This window comes from Rhamphochromis longiceps, linkage group LG11 (genome assembly GCF_057381845.1).
Source record: "Rhamphochromis longiceps isolate RC_006_pf linkage group LG11, R_longiceps_female_GT1.1, whole genome shotgun sequence".
In the NCBI taxonomy this organism is placed as follows: domain Eukaryota; kingdom Metazoa; phylum Chordata; class Actinopteri; order Cichliformes; family Cichlidae; genus Rhamphochromis; species Rhamphochromis longiceps.
Window position 1 is genome coordinate 4,072,245 of NC_140567.1, and position 27,689 is coordinate 4,099,933.

The 27,689-nt window shown below is 42.8% G+C and overlaps 1 protein-coding gene across 1 annotated transcript; it reads right to left on the reverse strand.

Moving 5' to 3' along the window:
- Positions 1-19,686: 19,686 nt before the first annotated feature.
- Positions 19,687-21,115, reverse strand: LOC146658433 (uncharacterized). Its single transcript, XM_085424229.1, has one exon. The coding sequence runs from the start codon at positions 20,982-20,984 to the stop codon at positions 19,923-19,925; it is 1,062 nt and encodes a 353-aa protein (XP_085280355.1). The 5' UTR covers positions 20,985-21,115; the 3' UTR covers positions 19,687-19,922.
- Positions 21,116-27,689: the final 6,574 nt, after the last annotated feature.

The window sequence follows — 27,689 nt, forward strand, 5'->3', positions numbered from 1 at the left end:
AATCATAAGAGAAAAATTCCTACTAGAGTTATTTTCTGATCTCTGTCGAGAACCAGCGATGTGACTGTTGCTGAATATGGGATAGTTCTTACTATAAAGAATGCAAAAAAACATAAGGGCACATACAACATACTTGCAGCATCCGCAGTCAGCAGTAGCATCCATAATTGTACAATACCAATGTAGTCGATGGATTAAAAATAAGGTTTTGCGTGTCAAAGTAATGCTCATATCTGTCCTAGTATGAAAACATTCTACAACTGATTGAAATTTGAAGAAACAACAGCTCAGTATATCCAACGTGCCTATGTCTGTGTTGTAGAGATAGCTGAAGTAGGGCTGCTTAAACTGTTACCAGCCAAACTCTCATAGAATAGTACTTTGCGACTCAAGGCAGGTCTCGACTGCACTGATTCAAGCAACAGAACTGCAAGGAAAGACTCCTGCTTATGTTAAAGGTAGAAATTTATAGTGAGTACAACTGTAAATAGAGCAATGACTCACTTTCTGTAAAGAAACCATTTGAAGGCAAAGAAAACACAAGAACACAAGGACTTTATTTATTCAGGTCAAATGGAAATCACATCACCAAATGATAGTATCTTAACATTGCTTCATGTTATTCATGTTCCTAATTAATATTTAGTCTTTAACATGAATTTTGGGTAACTATAGCATGTCAGGACGTTGTATCACATTGCTACTTCATGTTTGCTTATTCCACAGTTGTGGCCCCCTCTCCCTTCCATATGGCTCGCAGCAATTTGGAGTGGCTAACTCTAGACCTTTAGTGGAAATGTCTTTCTCATTGCCTGTGTACAACTCAACTCTGTGATGTTATAGACTTATACACTTCATCCATTGCTTAGATTCCTATAAAATGCTCTATTCTGCCGTATATCTGCCTTTACATTGTTCCTACAGCTTGAAATAAGGTCATAAGATGGCAAGCCTATCAATCTTTACAGCAGAGACATGGCAACATGCTCCATTGATGTACAGATTTTTTTTAATAGCCAATGTGGATTGATTTATAATAGCAAAAATCATTGGATGATGTATTTGAGCCGTTTATAAAATTGTGTACCTGCTACCAGTGGCTTTATACTCAAATGTGTGTGTTGCCACTGGAATGAACATTTTATTTCATGAATTGTCTTGTTTCATACTATGGCAGAAATGCTGGACTCTTGTAGTGACAATTACAGCTAATTTGTGAATATTATCTTTCTTACCTTATCATCAAATTCCTTTACTTGAAAGAGCACTGTTGGTTATATGTAGGTAGTACATTTTAAAGGAACTGGAGCAGCTTAATCCTTCTAACATGCAAGGACTAAAAACATAAGTATTTCAGTGTCGTTAGGATGTTAACCCATAGCCCACTTAGAAAAGTAAAAGAGTAGTGGGCAGAGAATACTTCTCTGAATGCTACAGAAAAGGTCAAAGAATCATGCGAACATGTGTTTCACCAGCGGCCAGAGTCACACAGATGACGCTGAAATCAACAAATCTCTCTGACTGCTTCAGCATGCCTACCAAAGGTCAGAATGTGATACTGGTCAAAGGGCCAAAACTCCTTCTCTGACCGTGAAAGACAAGCATTCAGACAAGCAGGAGAATATGATTACACACTGGAGTCACTGAGCTGCCCATTGTTGTGATGAAGCCAGTGAATCGGACCTATAGGACTGGCATAATGAGAGCAAAGTGGGACAGATACAGATTCACTGGGCCACGAGAAGGTTTAATCCGATTAATTTTCATTGAGAAGGGAGATTAATTACTTTTGGCAGTCCATAAACAATCTTCACTCTGCTTGATTTCAAGCCCAGTGACTGTGACACACATCCCTTATGAAGTGTGGACATGCACCATTTCTGTCTGCATGTAATGTGGATGGATGCACATTCGCATTCACACAAATCTGAATAAACCTCACCCTTCCACCAATTAGTGGAAATATAAATCCCCCACTTGGTTCAGTTGGCTTCTCAGACAAGTAGAAATTGAGGTCAGAGTGGTGGTGAAACTTAAAAATCATTGCTGTGCTATTACTCATGCACATGATGGCATCATCCCTGGTGATGTCACCAGAGCCTGCCCTGTCCTCAGAATCCCAGCAGTCTGTCACATCATCATCACTGTGGTTAAAAGTGAGGCCAAGAGCTGCTTCTGTTCTCTTATTGATAAATAATCATTTATACAGACACATTTGCACAAGGAATGAAGTTGTCATAAAGCCAGACTGAGACAGTGCAAATATCATTTTGCCTCTTTGACAAGCCTGTGTATAAACAGCTTTAACATTGTGGTTCAACCATTGTTAAACTATTGTTAAGTTAAACATACAGTATGAAACCACTGAGTTTAGATAAGGTGCTAAACACTCCTTTACCCTCTAGCAGGTTTTTGCCTTTAAGTTTCTTGTTTTGTTGTTTAGCTGAAACTATGTGCACAGAGCTGCAATTAAGTCTACATCAGTCTGTCAAGATAGGAGAGAATGTACTGACAGCTGCTGATTCTCAGCACAGACTGGATGGACATGATGCCGCATTAACAGCATGCTGAGCGAAACACCTCAGGAATTGGTGATTTTTTTTTTTTTTAGCATGTGGCAATCTTCGGGAGCAAAAGCTTTTTAATAAATTTGTCGGATAGTGTAAAATCACAACAGCAGTTGCTTTCAGGTGATTTATCCTGTAAAGTAAAGACCCTATAGCAGGGGTATCAAACTCATTTTACATCGCGGGCTGCATACAGCCCACTTTGACATAAGTGGGCCGAACCAGTGAAACTCCCCTTTCTGTCAGTGTAAAGAAGTTACATATTTAACTGTTTTTCTACATGATAAAGAAAAAGCTGTGACAAAGAAAGAAATCTGTCAGCAAATTGTAAGAAAGAAAACTGTAAACTTACAGAAAAAAAGTTTAAGTAGCTCATTGCTTAGACTGACCATATTTTTTGTTAACTAAATGTGGAAGAGCAGCGGCTCTACTCTGAGCCCCTCCCAGATGGCTGAACTTCTCACCCTATCTCTAAGGGAGAGGCCAGCCACCCTTAGGAGGAAGCTCATTTCGGCTGCTTGTATCCGCGATCTCGTTCTTTCGGTCACTACCCACAGCTCGTGGCCATAGGTGAGGGTAGGGATGTAGATCGACCGGTAAATTGAGAGTTTCACTTTTACACTCAGCTCTCTCTTCACCACGACGGACTGGTGCAGCGTCTGCATCACTGCGGCACACTCAGCTGCGAACCGTTCCAGTGCAAACTGGAGGCCCTCACCCGATGAAGCCAACAGAACCACATCATCCGTGAAAAGCAGAGACAAGATTCTGAGGCCACCAAAGTGAAAGCCCTCCGCCACTTGGCTGCGCCTAGAAGTCCTGTCCATAAAAATTATGAACAGAATCGGTGACAAAGGGCAGCCCTAGCGGAGCCCATCACCCACCAGGAACGAGTCCGACTTATTACCGGCAATGCGAACCAAGCTCTTGCAACAGTTGTATAGGGATCGAATGGCCCGTAGCAATTGGCCAGACACCCCATACTCCCGCAGCACCTCCCACAGGACACCCCGATTGACACGGTCGAATGCCTTCTCCAAGTCCACAAAACACATGTAGACTGGTTGGGCAAACTCCCATGCACCCTCAAGTATCCTCGAGAGGATAAAGAGCTGGTCCAGTGTTCCGCGACCAGGACGGGGCGGACCTCATCCACACCAGGGGGCTCTGCCACCAAGGAGCTGTTTAACTGCCTCAGTGACCTCGCCCCCGGAAATTGGTGGGTCATCCCCCTCATCCCCACACTCTGCTTCCTCCTCGGAAGACGTGTCAGTGGGAATAAGGAGGTATTCCTTCCACCGCCCAACAATTTTCTCAGTCGAAGTCAGCAGCGCTGGGCCAGCACTATACACAGTGCAGGTACAGCACCGCTTTCCCCTCCTGAGACGCCTGACGGTTGGCCTCTCCGAACTCCTCCCACACCCGAGTTTTTGCTTCAGCCACTGGCCGAGCCGCATTCTGTTTGGCCTGTCGGTACCTGTCAGCTGTCTCCGAAGTCCCACAGGCTAACCAAGCCCGATAGGACTCCGGAGGCAGCCTGGTGGCTCCCTTCACCTCTGGTGTCGGAGATTACCACCACGACAGGCACCAACCACCTTGAAGCCGCAGCTCAATGCAGCAGCTTCAGCAATGGAGATGCTGAACATGGTCCATTCGGACTCAATGTCCCCAGTCTCCCTCGGAATGCTTTTGAAGCTCTGCCGGAGGTGTGCGTTAAAGATCTTGCGGACTGGGGCCTCTGCTAGGCGTTCCCAGCACATCCTCACTACGCATTTAGGTGCACCGGGTCTGTCCAGCGTCCTCACCCGCCACCTGATCCAACTCACCACCAGGTGGTGATCAGTTGACAGCTCAGCCCCTCTCTTTACCCGAGTGTCCAGAAGATATGGTCGCAGGTCTGGTGATACGATTACAAAATCGATCATCGACCTGCAGCCTAGAGCGTCCTGGTGCCACGTGCACTTATGGACACTCTTATGTTCAAGATTCAATCAAATTTAGGTTTTCTTTGCTCAAAATAAATTTCTCCTCAAAATGCAACACTTGCACCACCAATTCTTTTTTACGTGCGCTCAAAATTGTTTTATGTGCGCTCAGAATAGTGGCACAAAAATAACGCCATACTTGTTGACAGTGAAAATCCTGACCTTGAGATGCATTATTACAAGAAACATAAATTATAAAGGCTAATGTAACAAAAATAGCACATATCATAATCTTGAATTGCAAGAATTTACAATTTCCATCAGTGCTTGGAAAAAAAAAAAGATTTTCTTGTAGTAAACATGTGGCTTTGATGCAATTTCACAACACACAAAAATTCCAAAGATTTTTCTAGCACATCAAATGCCTCCTTTGAATGAAGACAGCCTTTCCTTTTAGAGGAAAATAAGCCCTTACACTGGTAAACAGAGTAGATGTGAGGTAGAGTGGTGTGCACCCCTGTGTGACACTGCAGGACACAGAAGGATGGTAAATGCAGGCCTGGCAGGGCAGAATGACTGGATCCGCAGCTACTCGACACCCCCACTGGTTTCATTCAGTTCCCTACTCCTTTCACAGCTGTCATTATCTGCAACACAAGGCTTAGCTTAGCCCGAGCAGGCAACTGAGCAGAAATAAGCCTACGCCCTGGACACAAATGCTACATTTATCACAAACAAGCAAGGGCCAACCTGAGATGGAACTGTGAGTGAACATGTATAAATATGTGTGTGTGCGTCTGTGTGTATATGAAGGCTGATGTGATCAAATTGTTAAAAAAAAGTGCTGATATTATCAACCATAATAGTTAACTTTTTATACATATAAATACACACATAATCTTATATATATATATATATATATATATATATATATATATATATATATATATATATATATATATATATATATATATATATATATTATAACAGTGCTGCACAATTATTTTGATCTGCATTAACATCAGAACTTTTATAGAGAGAGTACTGCCTTCACATTTGTACAAATATTTGCATAAATATAAAATATAATGCAAAATTAAAGCGACAGTGCACTGCTCTCACTTTTATATAGTTCTACAGTAATATAAAAAATATCTAAAACTTCCTTCATTGTAGCTACGTAATGGATGTGACTGGGCAAAGAGATAACGCATCGTTTGTCCAGTAAGTTGTCCATTTTCCTTTAGACTTTGTTAGACATTGTGGTTAGTGGACATTTATATTTGGCCAAATGGAATGGCGCGGAATTGGTGATTTCAGTGCATCCTGATGCTTTGCACAGGTGCACTTTTATGGACAGCTGACTTTATGTTGGATCATTCACGTTAGCAGCCATTGCATTGTTTTTCTTGACCTTCACACATCAATTGAACTACAGTTTGTGCATATGATTTGTTCCTGCCACTCGCCCTAAATCCATGTATTTCCACACAACAGATGATGATCCACTTCAAGGGACAAGCTCTTCACCTTCTGCTGTGGTAGACACTTGATTTTCGCTGTGTGTCTTTTTAAGGCAGAGTTATTGAACCAGACTAGTCCAGGAAATTTCAAGCTGTACAGTGCACTAATTTAGAGCGTGATTTGCTCTTGCTTTGTGTTTACTGATGGAGCACACATTTTCAGGATCACTCATTCATGCTCATGTAATTGTGGGAGGCAACAATCATGATTGTTGTTTAAATGTAATTAATTGCGCATCCCTAATATATAATATTTAGAGTTTCTCAATCACTGCCATTAAGCATCAGAAACATATTAACTCTTTCTGTGTAAGGCATTTGGTCATCAACAGGTTGCTGCTATTTGAGCATTTAGGATTTGGCAGGTTGGGAAACTGTAATTTCCAGTGAGTGCCAAGCCTCTTCCTTTAATGACTGCGATTATTCAGAAACGAATGTGGCGGTGACCATGACCAGTGTGCCCTCCACCAGTGTACTTTAAACTGTACAATAGCAATTAACCCAGTTTGGCAAAAAATATTTCTTTAACTATCTGTGCACATGGTATTGACTGAAAGGACCCAACTGACCACCATAAAAAGTTGCCTTGAAAGGAGTTTATACTAAAATGCCTGTCAGTTTGAAATACTCAACAAAAGACACAGGTAATGAGTAACAACATTCCAGATTTTTCCAGCCCACTGTCTAGTCAGAAAGTGGAGCCTACACGACTGCCAACACGAGCAATTATTTCACCACTAAGTCATGCCATTTCAGCATCTGCTGCATCAGCTCCTAATAATACATTTCCTTCATTATACAGTAGGAAAACATCTCTCTTTCATGAGCCCACATCTGGACAGAAGCTAAAGAAGCAGAAGCTGGTGGTATCAGTGAACTGCATCTTCTCAGTAGCAAACAACAGACTACAAAGGAAAAAATAGGTTAGTGAACTAAGTGCAGAACAAAATATTTGTGTCAGGTGGTGGAGAAGAGTGAAAACAGCAAAATACAGTGATGTGATGGATGTCAACTGTTTGTTAACAAGCTCATCACATCAAGTAAAACAGAGAAGATGCTGAGCCCATTCCCCAGAGGTGTCAATTAGTGCAATTTGTCAAAACTGTTCTGTTCATTTGCACAACATGTTCCAAATGGCCACAACAGAAGCTTTCAGTGCCGAAACCTAACCAGCAAGTGAAAATGAAAGTAAGAAGTGAGAGGAAAACTTCAGAGTACAAAAAACAATGGTCCCAGCATGACATGGAACTACAGCTTCCTGGCCCATAAACCTGCAAAATGTCACCACCTCTCTTCTTCCAATCTGATGTAGACATTGTTGGTCTCTAACATGGAATTGTTATTTGTCATTGTCAAATACTGCCATGGCCAGTGTGCATGCATGTTGACATTGCATGCAACAATCATCTGACAAAGCTGTTATATTACGTGATGAGTTCAAATGTATTGATGAATCCCAAAAATTGTTTTTCACAGCACACACTCACCTAAGGAACCATATACCAACAGTAAACAGAAGGCAAATACGATGTTTCACATCGGTTGCATGAGCTAAAAAAATTATTAACAGCAAATCATTAGCAACAATATCAGTGCATTAAAACTGGAGTTATTGGACTTGACCCGACAAAGACCTGTGAATGAACACAAATAGTCAAAAAAATAGTCTCAGTCCGAGGGGAACCTGCACATATCCAAACCAACCTGATAGAGCAATGAATTTTTAACCAGGGATGGCGGTAAAGAGACTCAAACATTAATTCAAAAAATCTAAAGTTATCATAGTTAATATTAGGTATGTCATTGGGTATGGTATACCTGTGCTGCAACACATGCTTTATCCATTTTCTTGCAGAATTTGATATTACATTGTTAATATGAAGCATTAATATGAAGTGTAGCATCCATATAAGCTTGTTGTCATCTGTGTCTGTACCAGAAATTTCTGTAACTTTTGATATATCCACTACTCTATCCATGTCTATAATTACTAAACCCCCACACACAAGCAACACTGACATACAGTGATTACTTCTTCTTTTTTTTTTTATGTTTATTTATAAGATTTTAAGTTCAAAGTTACATAACGTCACACCAGACAAAGGACATAAGATTCAAAAACAATAACTTAAGCACAGAAAAAAAAAAGAAAAAACAGAAACCAAACACAAAAAAAACCCCAAACAGGAAAACAGGAAAGAAAAGGAAAAAAATAAAAACAAAATAAATAAATAAATAAAAATACACCAGTTAGCCAGTACAAATCAAAAGTTCAAAAGAAACACCATTGTCCAAAGAAGATGATCTTCTGTGTGAGTTTAGACAGGGCAACAGAGAGTTCACCAAGACCAGAAGATGTGGGAAAGATGTGTCCAGGAAGCACTCAGGGTCCGGCAGAAGTGCAGTTTCACAAAAACACAAAGTGCAGTCAAATGGGTTAAAGTTTATGTTATATTCCCATTAATATGATTGAGAAAAGGGCCCCAGATTTCAACAAACTTAAAATGGGTGTCAGCCAAATGATAACGAACCTCTTCAATATACAAACAAGCAATCATCTCCAAACCCAGCCAAACCCTGAACAATGGAGGAGATGGTGATTTCCAGGCTCTAAGAATAAGTCTTTTAGCTACAATCATGCCAAACATTAAGGCTTTCTGAAGAGGACGTCTGAGTGCCAATGAGGTTAGGGAGCAGCCTAGCACTGCAAGTACACCATCCGGCTCTAATTTAAAGTCATAAATCCGGTTATGTACAGGGAGTGCAGAATTATTAGGCAAGTTGTATTTTTGAGGAATAATTTTATTATTGAACAACAACCATGTTCTCAATGAACCCAAAAAACTCATTAATATCAAAGCTGAATGTTTTTGGAAGTAGTTTTTAGTTTGTTTTTAGTTTTAGCTATTTTAGGGGGATATCTGTGTGTGCAGGTGACTATTACTGTGCATAATTATTAGGCAACTTAACAAAAAACAAATATATACCCATTTCAATTATTTATTTTTACCAGTGAAACCAATATAACATCTCCACATTCACAAATATACATTTCTGACATTCAAAAACAAAACAAAAACATATCAGCGACCAATATAGCCACCTTTCTTTGCAAGGACACTCAAAAGCCTGCCATCCATGGATTCTGTCAGTGTTTTGATCTGTTCACCATCAACATTGCGTGCAGCAGCAACCACAGCCTCCCAGACACTGTTCAGAGAGGTGTACTGTTTTCCCTCTTTGTGAATCTCTCATTTGATGATGGACCACAGGTTCTCAATGGGGTTCAGATCAGGTGAACAAGGAGGCCATGTCATTAGTTTTTCTTCTTTTATACCCTTTCTTGCCAGCCACGCTGTGGAGTACTTGGACGCGTGTGATGGAGCATTGTCCTGCATGAAAATCATGTTTTTCTTGAAGGATGCAGACTTCTTCCTGTACCACTGCTTGAAGAAGGTGTCTTCCAGAAACTGGCAGTAGGACTGGGAGTTGAGCTTGACTCCATCCTCAACCCGAAAAGGCCCCACAAGCTCATCTTTGATGATACCAGCCCAAACCAGTACTCCACCTCCACCTTGCTGGCGTCTGAGTCGGACTGGAGCTCTCTGCCCTTTACCAATCCAGCCACGGGCCCATCCATCTGGCCCATCAAGACTCACTCTCATTTCATCAGTCCATAAAACCTTAGAAAAACCAGTCTTGAGATATTTCTTGGCCCAGTCTTGACGTTTCAGCTTGTGTGTCTTGTTCAGTGGTGGTCGTCTTTCAGCCTTTCTTAACCTTGGCCATGTCTCTGAGTATTGCACACCTTGTGTTTTTGGGCACTCCAGTGATGTTGCAGCTCTGAAAAATGGCCAAACTGGTGGCAAGTGGCATCTTGGCAGCCGCACGCTTGACTTTTCTCAGTTCATGGGCAGTTACTTGGCGCCTTGGTTTTTCCACACGCTTCTTGCGACCCTGTTGACTGTTTTGAATGAAACGCTTGATTGTTCGATAATCACGCTTCAGAAGCTTTGCAATTTTGAGACTGCTGCATCCCTCTGCAAGATATCTCACTATTTTTGACTTTTCTGAGCCTGTCAAGTCCTTCTTTTGACCCATTTTGCCAAAGGAAAGGATGTTGCCTAATAATTATGCACACCTGATATAGGGTATTGATGTCATTAGACCACACCCCTTCTCATTACAGAGATGCACATCACCTAATATGCTTAATCGGTAGTAGGCTTTCGAGCCTATACAGCTTGGAGTAAGACAACATGCATGAAGAGGATGATGTGGACAAAATACTCATTTGCCTAATAATTCTGCACTCCCTGTATATTAAATATCTCTGCCCAGAAACTCCTGAGTGTGGGGCAAGACCAGAAAAGGTGACCAAGGGTTCCATCCATTGCTTTGCATCTGTCACACAAAGACGAAATACACGGAAAAATGCTGCATAGCTTTGTTTTAGAAAAATGCAAACGATGAAGGACCTTGAATACAGTGATTACTTCTAACACTGGGACACTGCTTTCTTCTTTTATACCATAAGAGATAGACAGCACATGACAGCTTGTCCATAATTTATCAGACATACCAAGCAGGCAGGTAAAAGCATCATCATTTTTGTTTTGTTAAATTACTAATTTAATACTGATGTGAATGAACTGATTGCAACTGCTTCTGGAGGAAATCAATCTGATTTCTGACTATACAGACCACCAGCTGGCTCCTACAATTAAGGCAGGGTGAAGCACAATGCCTGTTCCTTAGTTAGGGTAGGGGCTGTTCTGAGAGTGTGGACACTGACTGTTCAATATATTTAATAAAAGGCCATGGCAGGCCCATATATCAGCTTATCTCCTCTAACCCTTAGAGTGTGTGTAATATGTGCCAGAATATTTCTGTGCATACCAAGAACTCCAAAGCATCATACCAATTGTGCACTTATTCAAGAAGACTGAACAATGAATAGACCTATTTAAAACAGCAGTGTGACCAGGGTCAGTGTTAGTATAATCATATTCCTATCAGTAGTCTGGAATCATTTCAGTGAAACATGATGGCCATTAAGACTGTAGGGCTGGATCTTCAAGACCAGACTGACCCTAATCAGCTTGCTAATTTTGAGATCTAAAACATCACGATTTCCAACTCAGATTGAAGTTCCCTGTCTAATTATCACTCTCGCACAGCACAATTAAGTGACTTGGGTCAATGAATATACAAATGTTACATATGATTCATTTACCAACCCAGAAATGTCTAATGGAATCATATTCTACAGTGTTCAGTAATGGCTCTCATTTAAACCCAATGGTTTATATGTGGCTGTGGGCAGGTCAAACAGCTCTTTGATAGTGGGTAATACGCAATGTACTAATGCTTCATAGATAATTAAATTATGCACTGCGGTGCTTTGAGATATGTGTTAGCATAGCTAACATTCATGCTAACATGATAACAAACAACAATTCTGATATGTTGAATTTCGGAAGGAATAACAATAAACATTTTAGACAACTTAAAATTCATCCTCCAGAATATCGACATGTTCCAGATGAGGTGTTAAAATATTTTATTCTGGGCTGACCAACTGAAATCTTCCAGTATTTTGCAGACATCCCAGTGTATTCTGTTCATCTGGACATTGTGTTTTCAGCAGAGAAAATGTTTCATCCTTCCTTCCTTACCCAGATGACTGAGAATGCATCAAACTGTTTTGCTGACACATTCACCGTTCCCAGATGATGAACGGGAATTCATGGGTCAGAATGGGGGATTTTTCTTAGACATTGATGACGTAAAACCCCATTTGGCTGGTGATGCTAACATCTTCACTCCTCCAGAAATGTAGCTTTTTTACTCCCTCTACACAAACTTTTTTTTTAGGTCCTCCCATTGTGCAGATAAATGATTGTAATTGATGACTGTAGAGTAATGCAATGAATTGCTAGAGATATTATGTTTACAGTAACATACTGCTTTGCAACACATTATACCCAACACATTATTCTGATTAACATTAAATAAATAAACATTAGTAACCATATTGTCTCAAAAGGGAAATAAAAAATATCAACATCATCATTGTATGGCTGCTCACATTACAGTAACTATTAACATTTACCAGGATCCTGGCAACAGGATTAATGTTAGAGGTGGAGGGATAGGATAGGTTTAGTCTTTTTTATTTATTTTCTACCAATTTAGCGCACCAAAATATAAACCGTATAGCAGAAGAACTATAATGTTAAAATGCACGTGTAAGACCTGACATTTAAAATTAGGCATTTTCCAAAATATTCTGATTTAACATATTGCTAAGTTTCAATAAGGAGGTTTGACTATGTACATGTAAACCCTCTGAGTCAAAAATTCAGGCTCCAGACTGCTCAAAACACTATGTGTCAGACAGTTTTCTGCCCCTGGCTCTGTATGATGTCAGACATAGTTCAAGGGGCACAGTCAGAAGAAAGTTACCTTTAAGGTAGGAGACAATGAACTGAGGGGCTGGACCAAGGCACACTATAAGAGCAATAACAATGACATTAAAAAGTGAATAATGTAAACCTCCTTTAGTGTTAAAGAACACAAATACTGATAATACCTGATAATTGGCAGAAGAAGTCCACTTTAACTGACTAAATTTAGTTCTTTCGAATATACACTCAACAAAAATATAAACGCAACACCTTTGTTACTGCTCCCATTCCCCATGGGATGGACGTAGAGACCTAAAATTCATTCCAGATACACAATATAACCATCCCTCCCAAACAGTGGTCACAAATCAGTCCAAATGTGTGGTAGTGGGCACATCTGCCATATTAAGATAATCCATCCCACCTCACAGGTGTGCCACATCAGGATGCTGATCTGACATCATGAGTAGTGCACAGGTGTACCTCAGACTGCCCTGGAATGTGCAGTTTTTTGCGCTATTGGGGGTCTGGGGACCCAGAACCGGTCAGTATCTGGTGTGACCACCATTTGCCTCATGCAGTGCAACACATCGTCGCATGGAGTCTATCAGATTGTCAATTGTGGCCTGTGGAATGTTGGTCCACTCCACTTCAATGGCTGTGCGAGGTTGTTGGATATTCGTGGGAACTGGTACACGCTGTCGTATACGCCGGTCAAGCACATCCCGAACATGCTCAATGGGTGACATGTCCAGTGAGTATGCTGGCCATGCAAGAACTGGGACATTCTCAGCTGCCATCTGCCCTGAACAATGTGAACCATGATTCATCCGTGAAGCGCACACCTCTCCAACGTGCCAGACGCCATCGAATGTGAGCATTTGCCCACACAAGTCTGTTACGGCGACGAGCTGGAGTCAGGTCAAGACCCCGATGAGGACGACGGGCATGCAGTTGAGCGTCCCTGAGACGGTTTCTGACAGTTTGTGCAGAAATTGTTTGGTTGTGCAAACCAATTGTTCCAGCAGCTGTCTGGGTGGCTGGTCTCAGACGATCTTGGAGGTGAACCTGCTGGATGTGGAGGTCCTGGGCTGGTGTGGTTACACGAGGTCTGCGGTTGTGAGGCCGGTTGGATGTGCTGCCATATTCTCTGAAACGCCTGTGGAGACGGCTTATGGTTGAGAAATGAACATTCAATGCACGGGCGACAGATCTGGTTGACATTCCTGCTGTCAGCATGCCAGTTGCACGCTCCCTCATTGCTTGTGGCATCTGTGGCATTTTGCTGTGAGACAAAACTGCACATTCCAGGGTGGCCTTTTGTTGTGGGCAGTCTGGGGTACACCTGTGCACTACTCATGATGTCAGATCAGCATCCTGATGTGGCACACCTGTGAGGTGGGATGGATTATCTCAATATGGCAGATGTGCCCACTACCACACATTTGGACTGATTTGTGACCACTGTTTGGGAGGGATGGTTATAGTGTGTATCTGGAATGAATTTTAGGTCTCTACGTCCATCCCATGGGGAATGGGAGCAGTAACAATGGTGTTGCGTTTATATTTTTGTTGAGTGTATTTTAGGTATTTAACTTCATTTAATCAAGGAGAGCACAATGTTACATGATAAAACAATGCAACCATTATTTTGTACAAAGGTTATGCAAAGGAGATGCATGTGTCATGGTCCGCCAGTCCTCGCTGGTCGACCTGCCATGTCTGCGTTGTTTTTTGGTGTTGGAATGAAACCATCTGTTAATACTGCTTTCTGAACCCTTGCCTGTTTTAGCATTAAATGGTGCCAAGCTCACAGAAATCACCCATCACACTCAGGCCATTCAACTTTTCTTATCAGGTAACCATGTTGTGAAATTAGTTTCTTTCTGTTTGACACAAACAACACACACAGTCCCCAGATAGACTGGTCAAAGGGATGTATTGCTGGATGGAGCCTGTGGTGCCATGAGAACTGTCTGCTCCCTGGTGCTTCGCTTCCCACTATTCACCTGAACTTTTTCAGGGGACCATTATGTTCACTAAGCTGGATCTAAGGAATGCTTACCATTTGGTCAAGATAAGGGTGGGAGACGAATGGGAGCCTTCAATACTCACCTCTGACATTTCAAGTACTTGTATTGTAGAAGTATTGAAGAATATCATTAACCACAGAACATGAGAATCATATCCGCTAAGTCCTGCAGCGCCTGTTGTAGAACCAGCTGTTCGTCAAAGGAGAGGAATGTGAGTTTAAAGTTCAGTCTGTCTCTTTTTTGGGGTATATTGTGGAGCAAGGTCAGCTTTGGGCTGATCTGGCCAAGATTACGGCCGTTGTGGAATGGCTTCGCCAATTTCTACAGACATTATATTTGAGACTTAAGTCTAATTGTTCTGCCTTTGACATACTTGGCCTCTCCCAGCGGCACAACAAGCCTTTGACCAACTCAAACAGAGATTCGCCTCCGCACCTATTTTGGTTCAGCCTGACCTCTCTCAACCATTTGTTGGAGGTGAACTTACAGACCCAGTTCATGGAATGTGAAGTCAGATGCGCTTTCCCGGCAATTCTCCTCTCCAGTTGAGGCCTCTGAGAAGGATGACGCTATCCTACCCTCTGTCTGCATCACTGGATCCCTCACGTAGGAAATTGAGTCACTGATTAGGGATGCAAAGCGGGAGGAACCAGACCCTGGGACTGATCCACTGAATTGGCTACATGTACCCTCTTCAGTTCGCAGCAAGGTAATTCAGTGGGCCCATTCAGCTAAGTTTTCATGCAGTCCTGGTAAGAACCACACAGTGTCATTTATGCAACGCTTGTTTTGGTGGCCGTCATTGGCACAGACGTCCAGGACTTTGTCTCTGCTTGTTCCACCTGTGTGCAGTACAAGGTGTCCAACTCCGCTCCTGCTGGATTCCTATTCTAAGGTTGCCCTGGTCTCACATTGTACTGGACTTCATCACTGGATTGCCTCTGTCCTCAGGTAATACTTGTAGATCAATTCTCTAAAGCTGCACACCTCATTGCACTGCCCAAGTTACCCACAGCCTTAGAGACGGCAAAGCTGTTAACCAATCATGTTTTTCGCCTGCACGGCATTCCCCAAGATATTATGTCTGATTGGGGTCCTCACTTTACTTCTCGGGTTTAGAGGGAGTTTTGTTCCGAACTGGGTGCCCAAATGACACTTTCCTAGGGGTTTCATCCCCAAACCAAGAGTCAGGCAGAGAGGGCCAACCAGGAGTTGGAGGCCACGTGGCTTCGTCTAACCAGTCTCACCGAAGTTCACCACTTGCATGGGTAGAATATTCCCACAACTTGATGACCTACTCTGCCACTGGCCTGTCACCATCTGAAGCATTGTTGGGGTATCACCCTCCACTCCTGTCCGTCACAGAAGGGGAGCACGAAGTTCCCTTGGTCCAGCATCACCTTCGTCGCTGCCAACACCTGTGGAGGTCTACCCAGGCAGCTTTCCTCAGGATCAGTGAGCAAAACAAAAAACTGGCTGACTGTCACAGGACTGTTCCTCCTCCATATACACAAGGTCAGAAAGTGTGGTTGTCTACTAAAAATGTCCCTTTACGTAGCGAGTCCAAAAAGCTTGCTCCTCACTTTATTGGACCTTTTGACATTACGACTATGATTAATCCTGTGACTGCTCGGTTGACCTTAATACGAAATATGAAGATCCATAACATCTTTCATGTCTCTCAACTGAAGCGTGTCCGGTTCAGTTCGTTGGATCGTTGAGGAATGCAGTCAGTTCTCCAGGTCGTTAGGTGAAAGTGTTTCTGTCGGCCAGTTGTTTTGGAGTGTACTTACTGCAGCATCCTTTGTTTATAGGAGGACTGCAGAAATGTGTGGAGGAAGCTGGACACTGTACGCAGACACAGAAGGGAGCAGAATATTCACCAGGGAAGTCATGGCATGGGCGCTGGGAACGGGCACACGATGAGAGCATGCACTGTGGATTATTTGCGCCATTGTTGTTGTTTCACTGTAAATAAACACACGGTGTTCAACTCAGGAAGTCCTGTGTTTGGGTCCTGCTTTTGCCAACGTGACAAATAGCGTGTTATCCAGCCGCAGCAAAGAGGGCTGGTTTACATCAGTGTCCACAGATTTGTTTTTGTTTCAGCCATTGTTTCACTTGGGAATTAAAAACTAGGATCTATTAACATTTTTATTGCAGATGGTGAACTGTTCAAAATCTGAGGACCTTTGAATGAGAATGAGGACTGACCAAATAATGTTTTGTATTTTGGTAGTTTGCAGTCCTCGTGTGCTGCTGGCTTTTAGAATCGTTTTGCTCACACAGTGCTTTTATAGAAGGCAATTCAGATACAGTTTTATTTAGTTGTAACTTGTAAATTTTATCTTTATAACCTCAAAGATTGAGCTTTTTTATAAACATACTTCCTGATTAGTTCTGATTAGACCTTTCAGAATAGCATTTACAAATTACATGTACAATTCAGGGTTTATTTCTACTTGTATTTAACATTTAGTGTTCTCACTAGAAAAAACAACAACAGCAAAGAAATACATCTTTAAACAATGTGGAGAATCTAATAACTTTAAGTGTCCTCTAGTGTATTCTGCATAATCCATCAAACTCTACACTTTTAAACATTTATCTTACCATTTCATCTGTCAGGTTTACTGATAGCTATGAACAATAAAAGTCATTTGTTTGCCTGATCTGTCAGTTTGTTTAAACCCCTCTATTTTTTCTGAGTGTACAGTCCAGAATTTGAAATACATGAACTGTACGGCAAAAAAAAAATCAAAAAAAAAAAATCCATGTATATCAATATACAGAAACACACACACACTAGTATCCTACAGCTATGCCAGATTAAGCCCTAAAATAGCTTAAATGCAGCACTTTGTAGAGTTCCAAAGCCCCATGGCTACAAATGATATCTGGCTTTTAATATGAGATTAAAGTAAAAGGAAGTTTTGCAGATACCATGAAGAGAACAAAGTGGCTGCTGGTTTTCTTGCAAGCTTTTTGATGTGAATACTTGGAGATACAGACATGCTGCCATGTGGATTTGTATAACAGGATCAAAGGGAAGAATGAAAATCAAAAGGCAGTGTGTTTTGAGGTTCAGCATTTGACAGTAACCTCTTCAGAGAAGAAAAGGAGGAAGAATTCAAAATCAGTTTCTCTCTGGTGAGAAAGTGACTCTGCTTCATCCCCTCTCTTTATTGTCACCTCTCTAGCTGACACAGGGAAACTTAAAGATTGCTCATGTGCGTTTACTAAAGCCTCCTCCCTCGTCCCTAGTCTGATCTCAGACCATTCCATCAGCACCGCCTGAGAAAGGTAGAGGGGGAAAAACACCTCTGGGCAGTGAAATTGCCTTGTCACCCAAAAAGGAGTCATTATTGAGATAAATCACCCCATTCTATTCCATAACTAAACTCTGCCCCAGCTTACCTCGCAATGGCACCTGCCATCCAAGCTGAACCGTCACATGAACTCTGCAGAATCTAGGAGGCAGGATTTTATACTGCCTCTGGTTTGTTTGCTTTGACAGTGTAATCTCCAGAAAAAAAGTCACTGAACCCATAATTCTCAAAGCTAATACACTGCGTTTAAGACTGAGTGCAAAATATGTTGCAGGAAACACTGTGTAAATGCTGTTATACTTGACACAGAGAAGACACTGACAAATACCGGTAACTATGTGCAAATGCAGAAATGTCCCTTGTGTCAGATTTATGAAACATATAAATGCACAATCCTGATTTCAGCACTCACATTCTTAAAGTCATGCCATGACTGCAAATGCTTTATTTGCATGCAAATGAAGAAAACACCTTCATCAATCTGACAACACATGCACAGCATCTTAAAAAAAAACAACCCTGCAGAGTGATAAACGACAACCAAACACAGAAAGTGCTGCAAGTTCAGACAACATAGCTAAACAGCAAAATGCAAATACAAAAGTACAACCAAATATAGGCTGTCTAAGTGGTGTAAAAGACCAAATAATATATTTATAAAACACTTTTCAGGAAAATTAAACGATTATGAAAACACAGACGGGTAATGAACTCAAATTGAATGTTCTTCAGGAGCGGAACAGTTCAATTCAATTTAGTTTCATTTATCTGGCATCAAATCACAACAACAGCTGCCTCAAGGATAGGGATGGGTACCGGTATCCGGTGCCATGATGGCACCGGTTCTGACATAAACGGTAGTAACCAGACCGAAAAGCAGCGCACATTTCGGTGCTTTATTTCCTGAGATTGTTAGGTGTGGCTGTGTGCAGGCAGGAATAGGACCCAAGGTGCAGACTCCGGAGACAGAACTTAAACCAAAACAGCTTTAATGCTGAACGCAAACATAACATAACTGGAAAAACTCAAAAAAATAAACTAACACCAGCAGCTTGCCAAAACACACAGCAAAGTAAACGGTAGATCGCGACACAGACACAGAGAAACACTGGGCTTAAATACACAGAGGGAGCAATCAGGGAATGGGTAACAGGAGGGAAACACAGCTGGGGCAAATCAGGCCTAACGAGACAAGAGGAAGCAAAACCAGACACATTAACATCAGACATGGACTTTCAAAGTAAAACAGGAAACATAACACAGACTCACAGGCAGGCACTATAACAAAGGGAACAGAGATGTGGGACCAGGGCAGACAAACACTGACTGAACACGGGGAATTAGGAACTAAGGATACACAGAGACGCGAACTAGACAAGGGGATACAGGTGATAGGGGAGACAGAGCAACTAAAGAAGACAGAGACATAAACCATAAGACAGAACTCAAAGAAGCCAAAGACTAGAAAGTATAAATAATATAATAAACTCAAAAACCCTGGGTCAACGACCCAGGCATCCTAACAGTACCCCCCCCTTAAGGGCTGGCTTCCAGACAGCCCAAACCAAAACACCAAAAAAAACCCCAAAAAACCCCCAAAACAAACAAAAACAACCCAACCAGGGCGGGCGGCGGGGGAAACAGGATGGAGGGCTCGAAACAAAACCAAACAAGGAGCCAGAAACTAAAAAAAAAAAAAAAAAAAAAAAAAAAAAAAAAAAAACACGCAAACAATGGAGCCCAGAAAGCAACATAACAAAACACAGGAACAAAGTCCAAAACAACAGCACTAAGGCCCAGGCATAGTCCAAAAGCAAACAAACAAAAGAGCCCATGAAAGGCGCAGAGGCCCAGGCAACAGTCTCGAAAAAGTTCAGGGAGCCGGCCCGGAGGCTGACGGCACAACAGTCCAAACCCGGGCAGGTCAGGGGGGCGGCCCGGAGGCTGATGGTCCAAGAGCCCAGAAAACAGGTCAGGAGGCAGGCCAGGCGGAAGGCACCGGCGGCGACGGAGCAGGTCAGGAGGCCGACCGGGCGGGAGGCACCGGCGGCGGAGCAGGTCAGGAGGCCAGCCGGGCGGGAGGCACCGGCGGCGACGTAGTTCAGGGGGCCGTCCATGACGGCAATGACGTCCAGTCATCGGCCGGACAGGACGTGCAGGACGAGCAGGACGTGCAGGACGAGCAGGCCGGACAAGATGTGCAGGACGTGCAGGCCGGACAAGACGTGCAGGCCGGACAGGACGTGCAGGCCGGACAGGACGTGCAGGAACAGACAGCATGGAGACCTCAGGAGCAGACGAAGCTGAACACTCGGAGGCCGGACCAGGCAGAGCCGCAGACTCGGGGGCCGGACCAGGCGGAACCGCAGACTCGGGGGCCGGACCAGGCGGAACTGCAGATGCAGGACCAGGCGGAGCTGCAGACTCGGAGGCCGGACCAGGCGGTGGAGCCGGTGGTGGCTGAACGGCCTCGCCAGAACCATGAGCAGACACTGGGACATGCTGGCTGGGTCCTCCCGGACCCCCAGCTGACGAGGCAAGAGGCTGAACGGGCCCCTCGGATCCTCCAGCAGAGACAGGAGGCTGAACTGGCCCCTCGGATCCTCCAGCAGGAAGAGACGGCTGAAGCGATTCCTCGGACCCTCCAGCGGAGACAGGTGGCTGAACGGGCCCCTCGGACCCTCCAGCAGAGACAGGAGGCTGAACTGGCCCCTCGGATCCTCCAGCAGGAAGAGACGGCTGAAGCGATTCCTCGGACCCTCCAGCGGAGACAGGTGGCTGAAGCGGTTCCTCGGACCCACCAGCGGAGACAGGTGGCTGAAGCGGTTCCTCGGACCCACCAGCAGAGACAGGTGGCTGAACGGGCCCCTCGGACCCTCCAGCAGAGACAGGAAGCAGAACGGGCCCCTCGGACCCTCCAGCGGAGACAGGAAGCAGAACGGGCCCCTCGGGCCCTCCAGCTGACGTGGCGTGAGGCTGAACGGGCTCCTCGGGCCCTCCAGCTGACGTGGCGTGAGGCTGAACGGGCTCCTTGGGCCCTCCAGCTGACGTGGCGTGAGGCTGAACGGGCTCCTCGGGCCCTCCAGCTGACGAGGCGTGAGGCTGAACGGATGACCGAAGAGAGGAGCGACGGTGGCGTCGCTTCCTTTTAGACGAGGGAACAGGAACCGGTGGAGAAACGGAGACCTCCTCCTCATCCTCCGACCACACAGCCGCCAGAAAAAAGGCAGGCGAACGGACAGGCGAACAAGGTCCCGGCTGGCGTGAGGAAGGGGAGGAAGCCTGCAGTGGCGATGAGGCAGAGTGTGCGTTGCCCTGCGGCAGCGGTGGGGAAAATGTAGTGAGGGAGAGAGCAAGCTCACTAGCCCTGACTTGCTCTCTCCAGGCAGTTATGGTTTTCCCCAACTCAGTGTCCTTAGCAAACTGGCTAAGCAGGGGATTATGCCGAATGATGGCCTCCACCGCGCTCAGCCCCACTGCCATGGTCCTTAAATCCGGGGACTGGGCGATGCGGTCGAGCAGGCTCACCAGCCGCTCCATCTCGCCGTTGAACTCTGAGAAAAAGGAGTCTGCAGGGTCCATGTTCTGGTCGCGATCTTCTGTTAGGTGTGGCTGTGTGCAGGCAGGAATAGGACCCAAGGTGCAGACTCCGGAGACAGAACTTAAACCAAAACAGCTTTAATGCTGAACGCAAACATAACATAACTGGAAAAACTCAAAAAAATAAACTAACACCAGCAGCTTGCCAAAACACACAGCAAAGTAAACGGTAGATCGCGACACAGACACAGAGAAACACTGGGCTTAAATACACAGAGGGAGCAATCAGGGAATGGGTAACAGGAGGGAAACACAGCTGGGGCAAATCAGGCCTAACGAGACAAGAGGAAGCAAAACCAGACACATTAACATCAGACATGGACTTTCAAAGTAAAACAGGAAACATAACACAGACTCACAGGCAGGCACTATAACAAAGGGAACAGAGATGTGGGACCAGGGCAGACAAACACTGACTGAACACGGGGAATTAGGAACTAAGGATACACAGAGACGCGAACTAGACAAGGGGATACAGGTGATAGGGGAGACAGAGCAACTAAAGAAGACAGAGACATAAACCATAAGACAGAACTCAAAGAAGCCAAAGACTAGAAAGTATAAATAATATAATAAACTCAAAAACCCTGGGTCAACGACCCAGGCATCCTAACAGAGATGTCATACACTTTGGATTCTAGCCAATCATTTTACGTTTCCCAGGATAGTAGGCGGGCCCAGGTACGTACGTTTTTTAGAGCAGAGCTACAGATTAAAAATGCCCAAGGCGAAGCGGTCAAAAGTCTGGCTGTACTTCACAGCAAAAGATGCAAACTCAGCAGCCTGCAACAAGTGCTTTAAGGTGATACTGTGATACTGTGCAAAGGAGGTAACTCCTCGAATCTGATGAAACACCTGGCGATGCATAGCGTTTTTGTTAAAAGCCGAGAAATGCACCGTATTTGATAGCTTGCTGCGAGACCTCACACCGAGCACATCTACTGCGGGTGTGGTGCCTGTTATCAGACCCGGAGTTAGCAAAATCCCCCAAAACACGAAGAGAAGAGTCCTTGCCCCTAGCCCTGCCAGTGTAGCAGAAATGATGACGGATGATGATGCAGCAGCAGCCGTTCTTCTCTGCGTGAGTAGGTTAATGTTGTCCGTGTGTAATTAACGTTGAGTAGGCTAACCACGTTATTACATTAATGCACGTAAGGTGAACTAGCAAACACCGTCGTAGTTACATGCGGCTGTCTTCTTGTTTGATGGCAGATACTCCCTTCACCCTGGCCAAAAAGGCTAAAATGACCAAAGAAAAAGTGGAAAACAGCTAAACATGAAAGGTTTTTGGACAAAGTTTGTGTTTTTTCAATTGTTTAAGCACGGCTTCCAGCCAAGAGTGATACCATATATGCCCTATAGCTGCAGAAAAGGCTAACATTGTTATCTTTTTACACAAAAACAGCTGAACACGAGAGGTTTTTGGACAAAGTGTGTGTTCTCCATTCTTTAAGCACCGGTTCCAGCACCGGTTCCAGCACAGTTTAAGCATCGGCACCGTTTCAAAAGTACCGGTTTGGTACTGGTATCGGATAAAACCTAAACGATACCCATCCCTACTCAAGGAGCTATATTGTAAGGTAAAGATGCTAATAGAGAGAAACCCAAACCCAAACAATCAAGCAACCCTTGCTGGTTCCACAGAAGACGGGCCATAAAGTTTAAGGCTTTGCCTCCCAGGCTTGGATTACACAAGGAGGATGTAGAAGAAAATGCGGTAATTTGCAAAATATGCCATAAAACTATTGACGCAAAAGGTAGCAGTAGCTCAATTTGTAGTTTTTTTTTTTGTCTTGTGAATTCTTGTGTGATGTCTTTTTAGTCATTATATTTCATTGTTTGTTAAAGGTCTAGTGTTGACCACAGAAAGTCACGAACGGTCACATTGTCATTTGTGAAAAAACTGTGCAATTGATGGTTAAAAAAAATTGTTAAAAGAAAGCATTTCAATTCATTCAGATGTTTTATATTCAAAGTAGAAAAAAATATTGAATAGTTGATTTGAATGAGTATGCCAGTGCAATTTTAGGCACTATATGGTTGAAAATAACCCTTGTTTGTGGAGGTTATTTAAACATATCGCGATATATATTGTGTATCGTGACATAGCCAAAAAACATCGTAATATTAGATATTGCCCAGCCCTGGGTAGAAATGGAGACTACAGTGCGGCAAACCTGATTTCTCATCACTGCCTTTCTTACATGTTGAAGCTCTGGACTGCTGGGCTTAGACACATACTCACTCTTGGTTCTTTGCTAGCTTTGTGTTAACATGCTGTCTGTACAGATGCTTCCAAATAGGCTGATGATTAGCAGTATAATCGAGTTGTTTCTGTCCTTTACCATCAAACTCTTGTTCTTTCATGCAGTAAAAAAAAAAAGTAACATCCATATGCCCACTTCTTGAAAGGAGAGCGCTCAACCACGTTCCTCCTAGCTGCATGCAAACTGAAATTTTCATTTCTCTTTCTTTTTTCTTAAAGAACCTTTGTAGCACAAGTAATGATGTACATGTAAGCGTAATGTGATTATCGAATTCTGTACAGCAATATACTTTACCTCACCAAAAAATGTAATGTGACGGCAGTGACACATCACTTTGTTGCATGTTACACCCAACATTATTAACTTTAAGATTTAATATTCTTTTAGTTGTTGGAAAAATGAGACCGAAACAGTTTTACACAAAGCTGTAAACAAGCTTTGGTGCAAGACTTGAGTGGCCATTAGTTGAACTGCAGTTTTTTTTCATAGATCTTTTTTTTTTTGGGCAGAGATAGCTCAGTAGGTAGACTGCTCACCATGTGATCGGAAGGTCGGGGGTTCGAATCCACCGAACGGCTACCCTGAGGTACCCCTGAGTAAGGTACCCTCCCTACACACTGCTCCCAGGTGCACCTGCTTAGTGGCACCTGCTTCACTGAGTGAATGGGTCAAATGCAGAGAGAGTAATTTCCCCACAGGGATCAATAAAGTATACATTATTATTATTATTTTCTTTTCCCCCTACTAATGTTCATGCTTCACATAACTTGTAGCTCTCAAATGAAATGAGTGTGATTCAGATATTTTGTCTTCACTTTTGGGAAAATGTGATGCCTTCTGCTTGAGAAAGAAGGTTTAATTTATTATCATCCCGTTTTCTAACTGGCCAAATGCTGCAAACACTGCGACTTTTATGTAAACATAAAGGATTCGTAAAGCCTTGGTTAACTTATAATTGATAAGTATGTAAATCCAGCCATATATAGAAAAGATGTTCTTGGTATGTGGAACTTTTTGTAGTACAAGCAAAAGTTATCCTTATAGTAAACAAAAAATGATAAAGCATATTGTTACTAATATTTGAAATAGCTCCACGATGCCTTAGAAAGTCCATGGAAGGATATTATACCACAAGCAATGGCTCAATGTAATGACAAAACAATGTGTTGCAGTACACATAGTAGTGCACTAAGGTTTTCATATAAACCTTCATCCAGCAACCAAGTAAACCCAAACTAAGTATGTGCAATACAGCTCAATAAATGTGCATAGACTGTCAAGAAATGTGTCTCTTTTACAAGTAGTTTTACTCTTTCACAAGTAAAAACAACAAAAAGTAAAGTAGCTAAGACAATTAGCCTGAAATAAGTGTGTTTGCCTATATTTCCCAACCTTATTCCGGGTATAGTCAATTTTGCACTTCTGAATTTAAGACAGGGAGAGTTAATGTCATAATCAAAATCTGTATCTATATCAAAATCTTTATGTTATATTTAAAGTTACCATGAGGATGAATTTTGCAGAATTGTCCAATATAGCAGATGTCCATGTCTGCCAGTAGTGTTTATTCCTCCTGTTGACGAGCCATTGCCAGCTTATATACTAAGCACTGTCTATTTCCTAAGGATGGACTAATGCATTTTGGTGTGTTGCTCTCTGGGCCCCTTTATGAAAACAACATAAAATAAGAAGAGAAAATGTACCCTATTGCATTGGTATGGTCAGTCAGCAGGGTCAGAGCAGCATTCTGCACGCAGCCATTACATACTGCAGTGACCATTTATAGCAACCATTATGAACCTACAAACTGCAGCGTCTTCAGTAATTGGCAGCTTAATCACGTGCATGATCGCATATCGCTACACCCTCAGTTTTCAGTGCAGTCTTTTAAAAATCGAAGTATGGAAAGAAGATAAAGACAAGGCACAGTAAACAAGGGAATGGAGAAGAACTGTGAACCAACAGATCTATTGTTTCTTAATGCACTAGTAACTGGTGCAACAGAGTATTGTATGTGATTCCTGACTGGCTTCCCATCAGCAAACAGTAACTATTACCTGACACAAATGATGTAGAAGCTCTGGTTTTAGATATACAGTAAGTGACAAGAAACAAGAAACAAATCAAGAAACAAAATTCTTCACTCTGAGATACTCAACAGTATACTGAGAACTTGATCATTTGTAAAACAACATACAACTGGTTTCAAATGGCTTTGCTCTTTGAGGGAATAGACTAATAGACATAGGCATGTAGAAGGATGTCCAGCTTGCCTGAGAACCTTTCCTTCAGATATAAAAAAGAAAAACAAGTGTGCATCCATTCAGAGATACACAAAATATCATTAGCAAAATAAATAACTTTTTATTGGCACCAATGCTATAAATTTATAGGGAGGTTGAGTTCCATCATACCACAAGGCATCCTGCCTGACACAATGCCTTTCATTTTAAATTTAGCCTTAAAAACATCAACCACTGCTCAACACTGACTAGGAAGTTATTGAAAATGCTTGACTAGTGAAAACGTAAATTCCTAAATATCCTAAGCTACTTTGCCATCATTAGGGATGGGTATCGTTTAGGTTTTATCCGATACCAGTACCAAACCGGTACTTTTGAAACGGTGCCGGTGCTTAAACGGTGCTCAAACCGGTGCTTAAAGAATGGAGAACACAAAATTGGTCCAAAAACCTCTCATGTTCAGCTGTTTTTTTGTAAAAAGATAACAATGTTAGCCTTTTCTGCAGCTATAGGGGATTTATGGCATCACTCTTGGCTGGAAGCAGTGCTTAAACAATGGAAAAAACACAAACTTTGTCCAAAAACCTCTCATGTTTACCTGTTTTCCACTTTTTCTTTGGTCATTTTAGCCTTTTTGGCCAGGGTGAAGGGAGTATCTGCCATCAAACAAGAAGACAGCCGCATGTAACTACGACGGTGTTTGCTAGTTCACCTTACATGCATTAATTTAATAATGTGGTTAGCCTACTCAACGTTAATTACACACGAACAACATTAAGCTACAGAGAAGAACGGCTGCTGCTGCATCATCATCCTCATCATTTCTGCTACACTGGCAGGGCTAGGGGCCAGGACTCTCCTCTTCGTGTTTTTGGGGGATGTTGCTAACTCCGGGTCCGATAACAGGCAACCCACCCGCAGTAGATGTGCTCGGTGTGAGGTCTCGCAGCAAGCTATCAAATACGGCGCATTTCTCGGCTTTTAAAAAAAACGCTATGCGTCGCCAGGTGTTTCATCGGATTTGAGGTGTTACCTCCTTTGACAGTATCACAGTATCAGCTTAAAGCACTTGTTGCAGGCTGCTGAGTTTGCATCTTTTGCTGTGAAGTACAGCCAGACTTTTGACCGCTTCGCCTTGGGCATTTTTAATCTGTAGCTCTGCTCTAAAAAACGTACGTACCTGGGCCCGCCTACTATCCTCGGAAACGTAAAATGATTGGCTAGAATCTAAAGTGTATCACAGCTCAGGAAAAAAAAGCACCGAAATAAAGCACCGAAATGTGCGCTGCTTTTCGGTCTGGTTACTACCGTTTATGTCAGAACGATACCGGTACCCATCCCTAGCCATCGTAATAGCATGTAAGTAGGAGTTGATATGAATTTAATGATTCCATTATCGATTTTGTGACTTTATTTGCTTTTTTAATTTTTTCAGTGTTTAGGTCCCTCAGTTTATCCCTTATATGTTCCTTCCTCTGGCTCCTCTTTCAGTCTCAGTGTTCTTCTGTGCTCCCTTTTATCTGACATCTTGTTCAGTGTTAGTCTGTATATCCTTGGAGTAGACTGAATATTCATGTAGTATCTGTCTTAAGGCTTTTACACAGACAAAATTTGTTCATTCTCATCTATTCTTAAAGTGATTGTTCGTGCTATCCGCGTAATTTCACTGGAAAAATCTATGGATTTTTATTTTTTATTTTTTCAGATGCAAATAAATGGATCTGACTAATCAGATCACTATATTTTCAATAAGTGTGCTCAAAGTTCAAAACATATACCAGTGAGGAATATA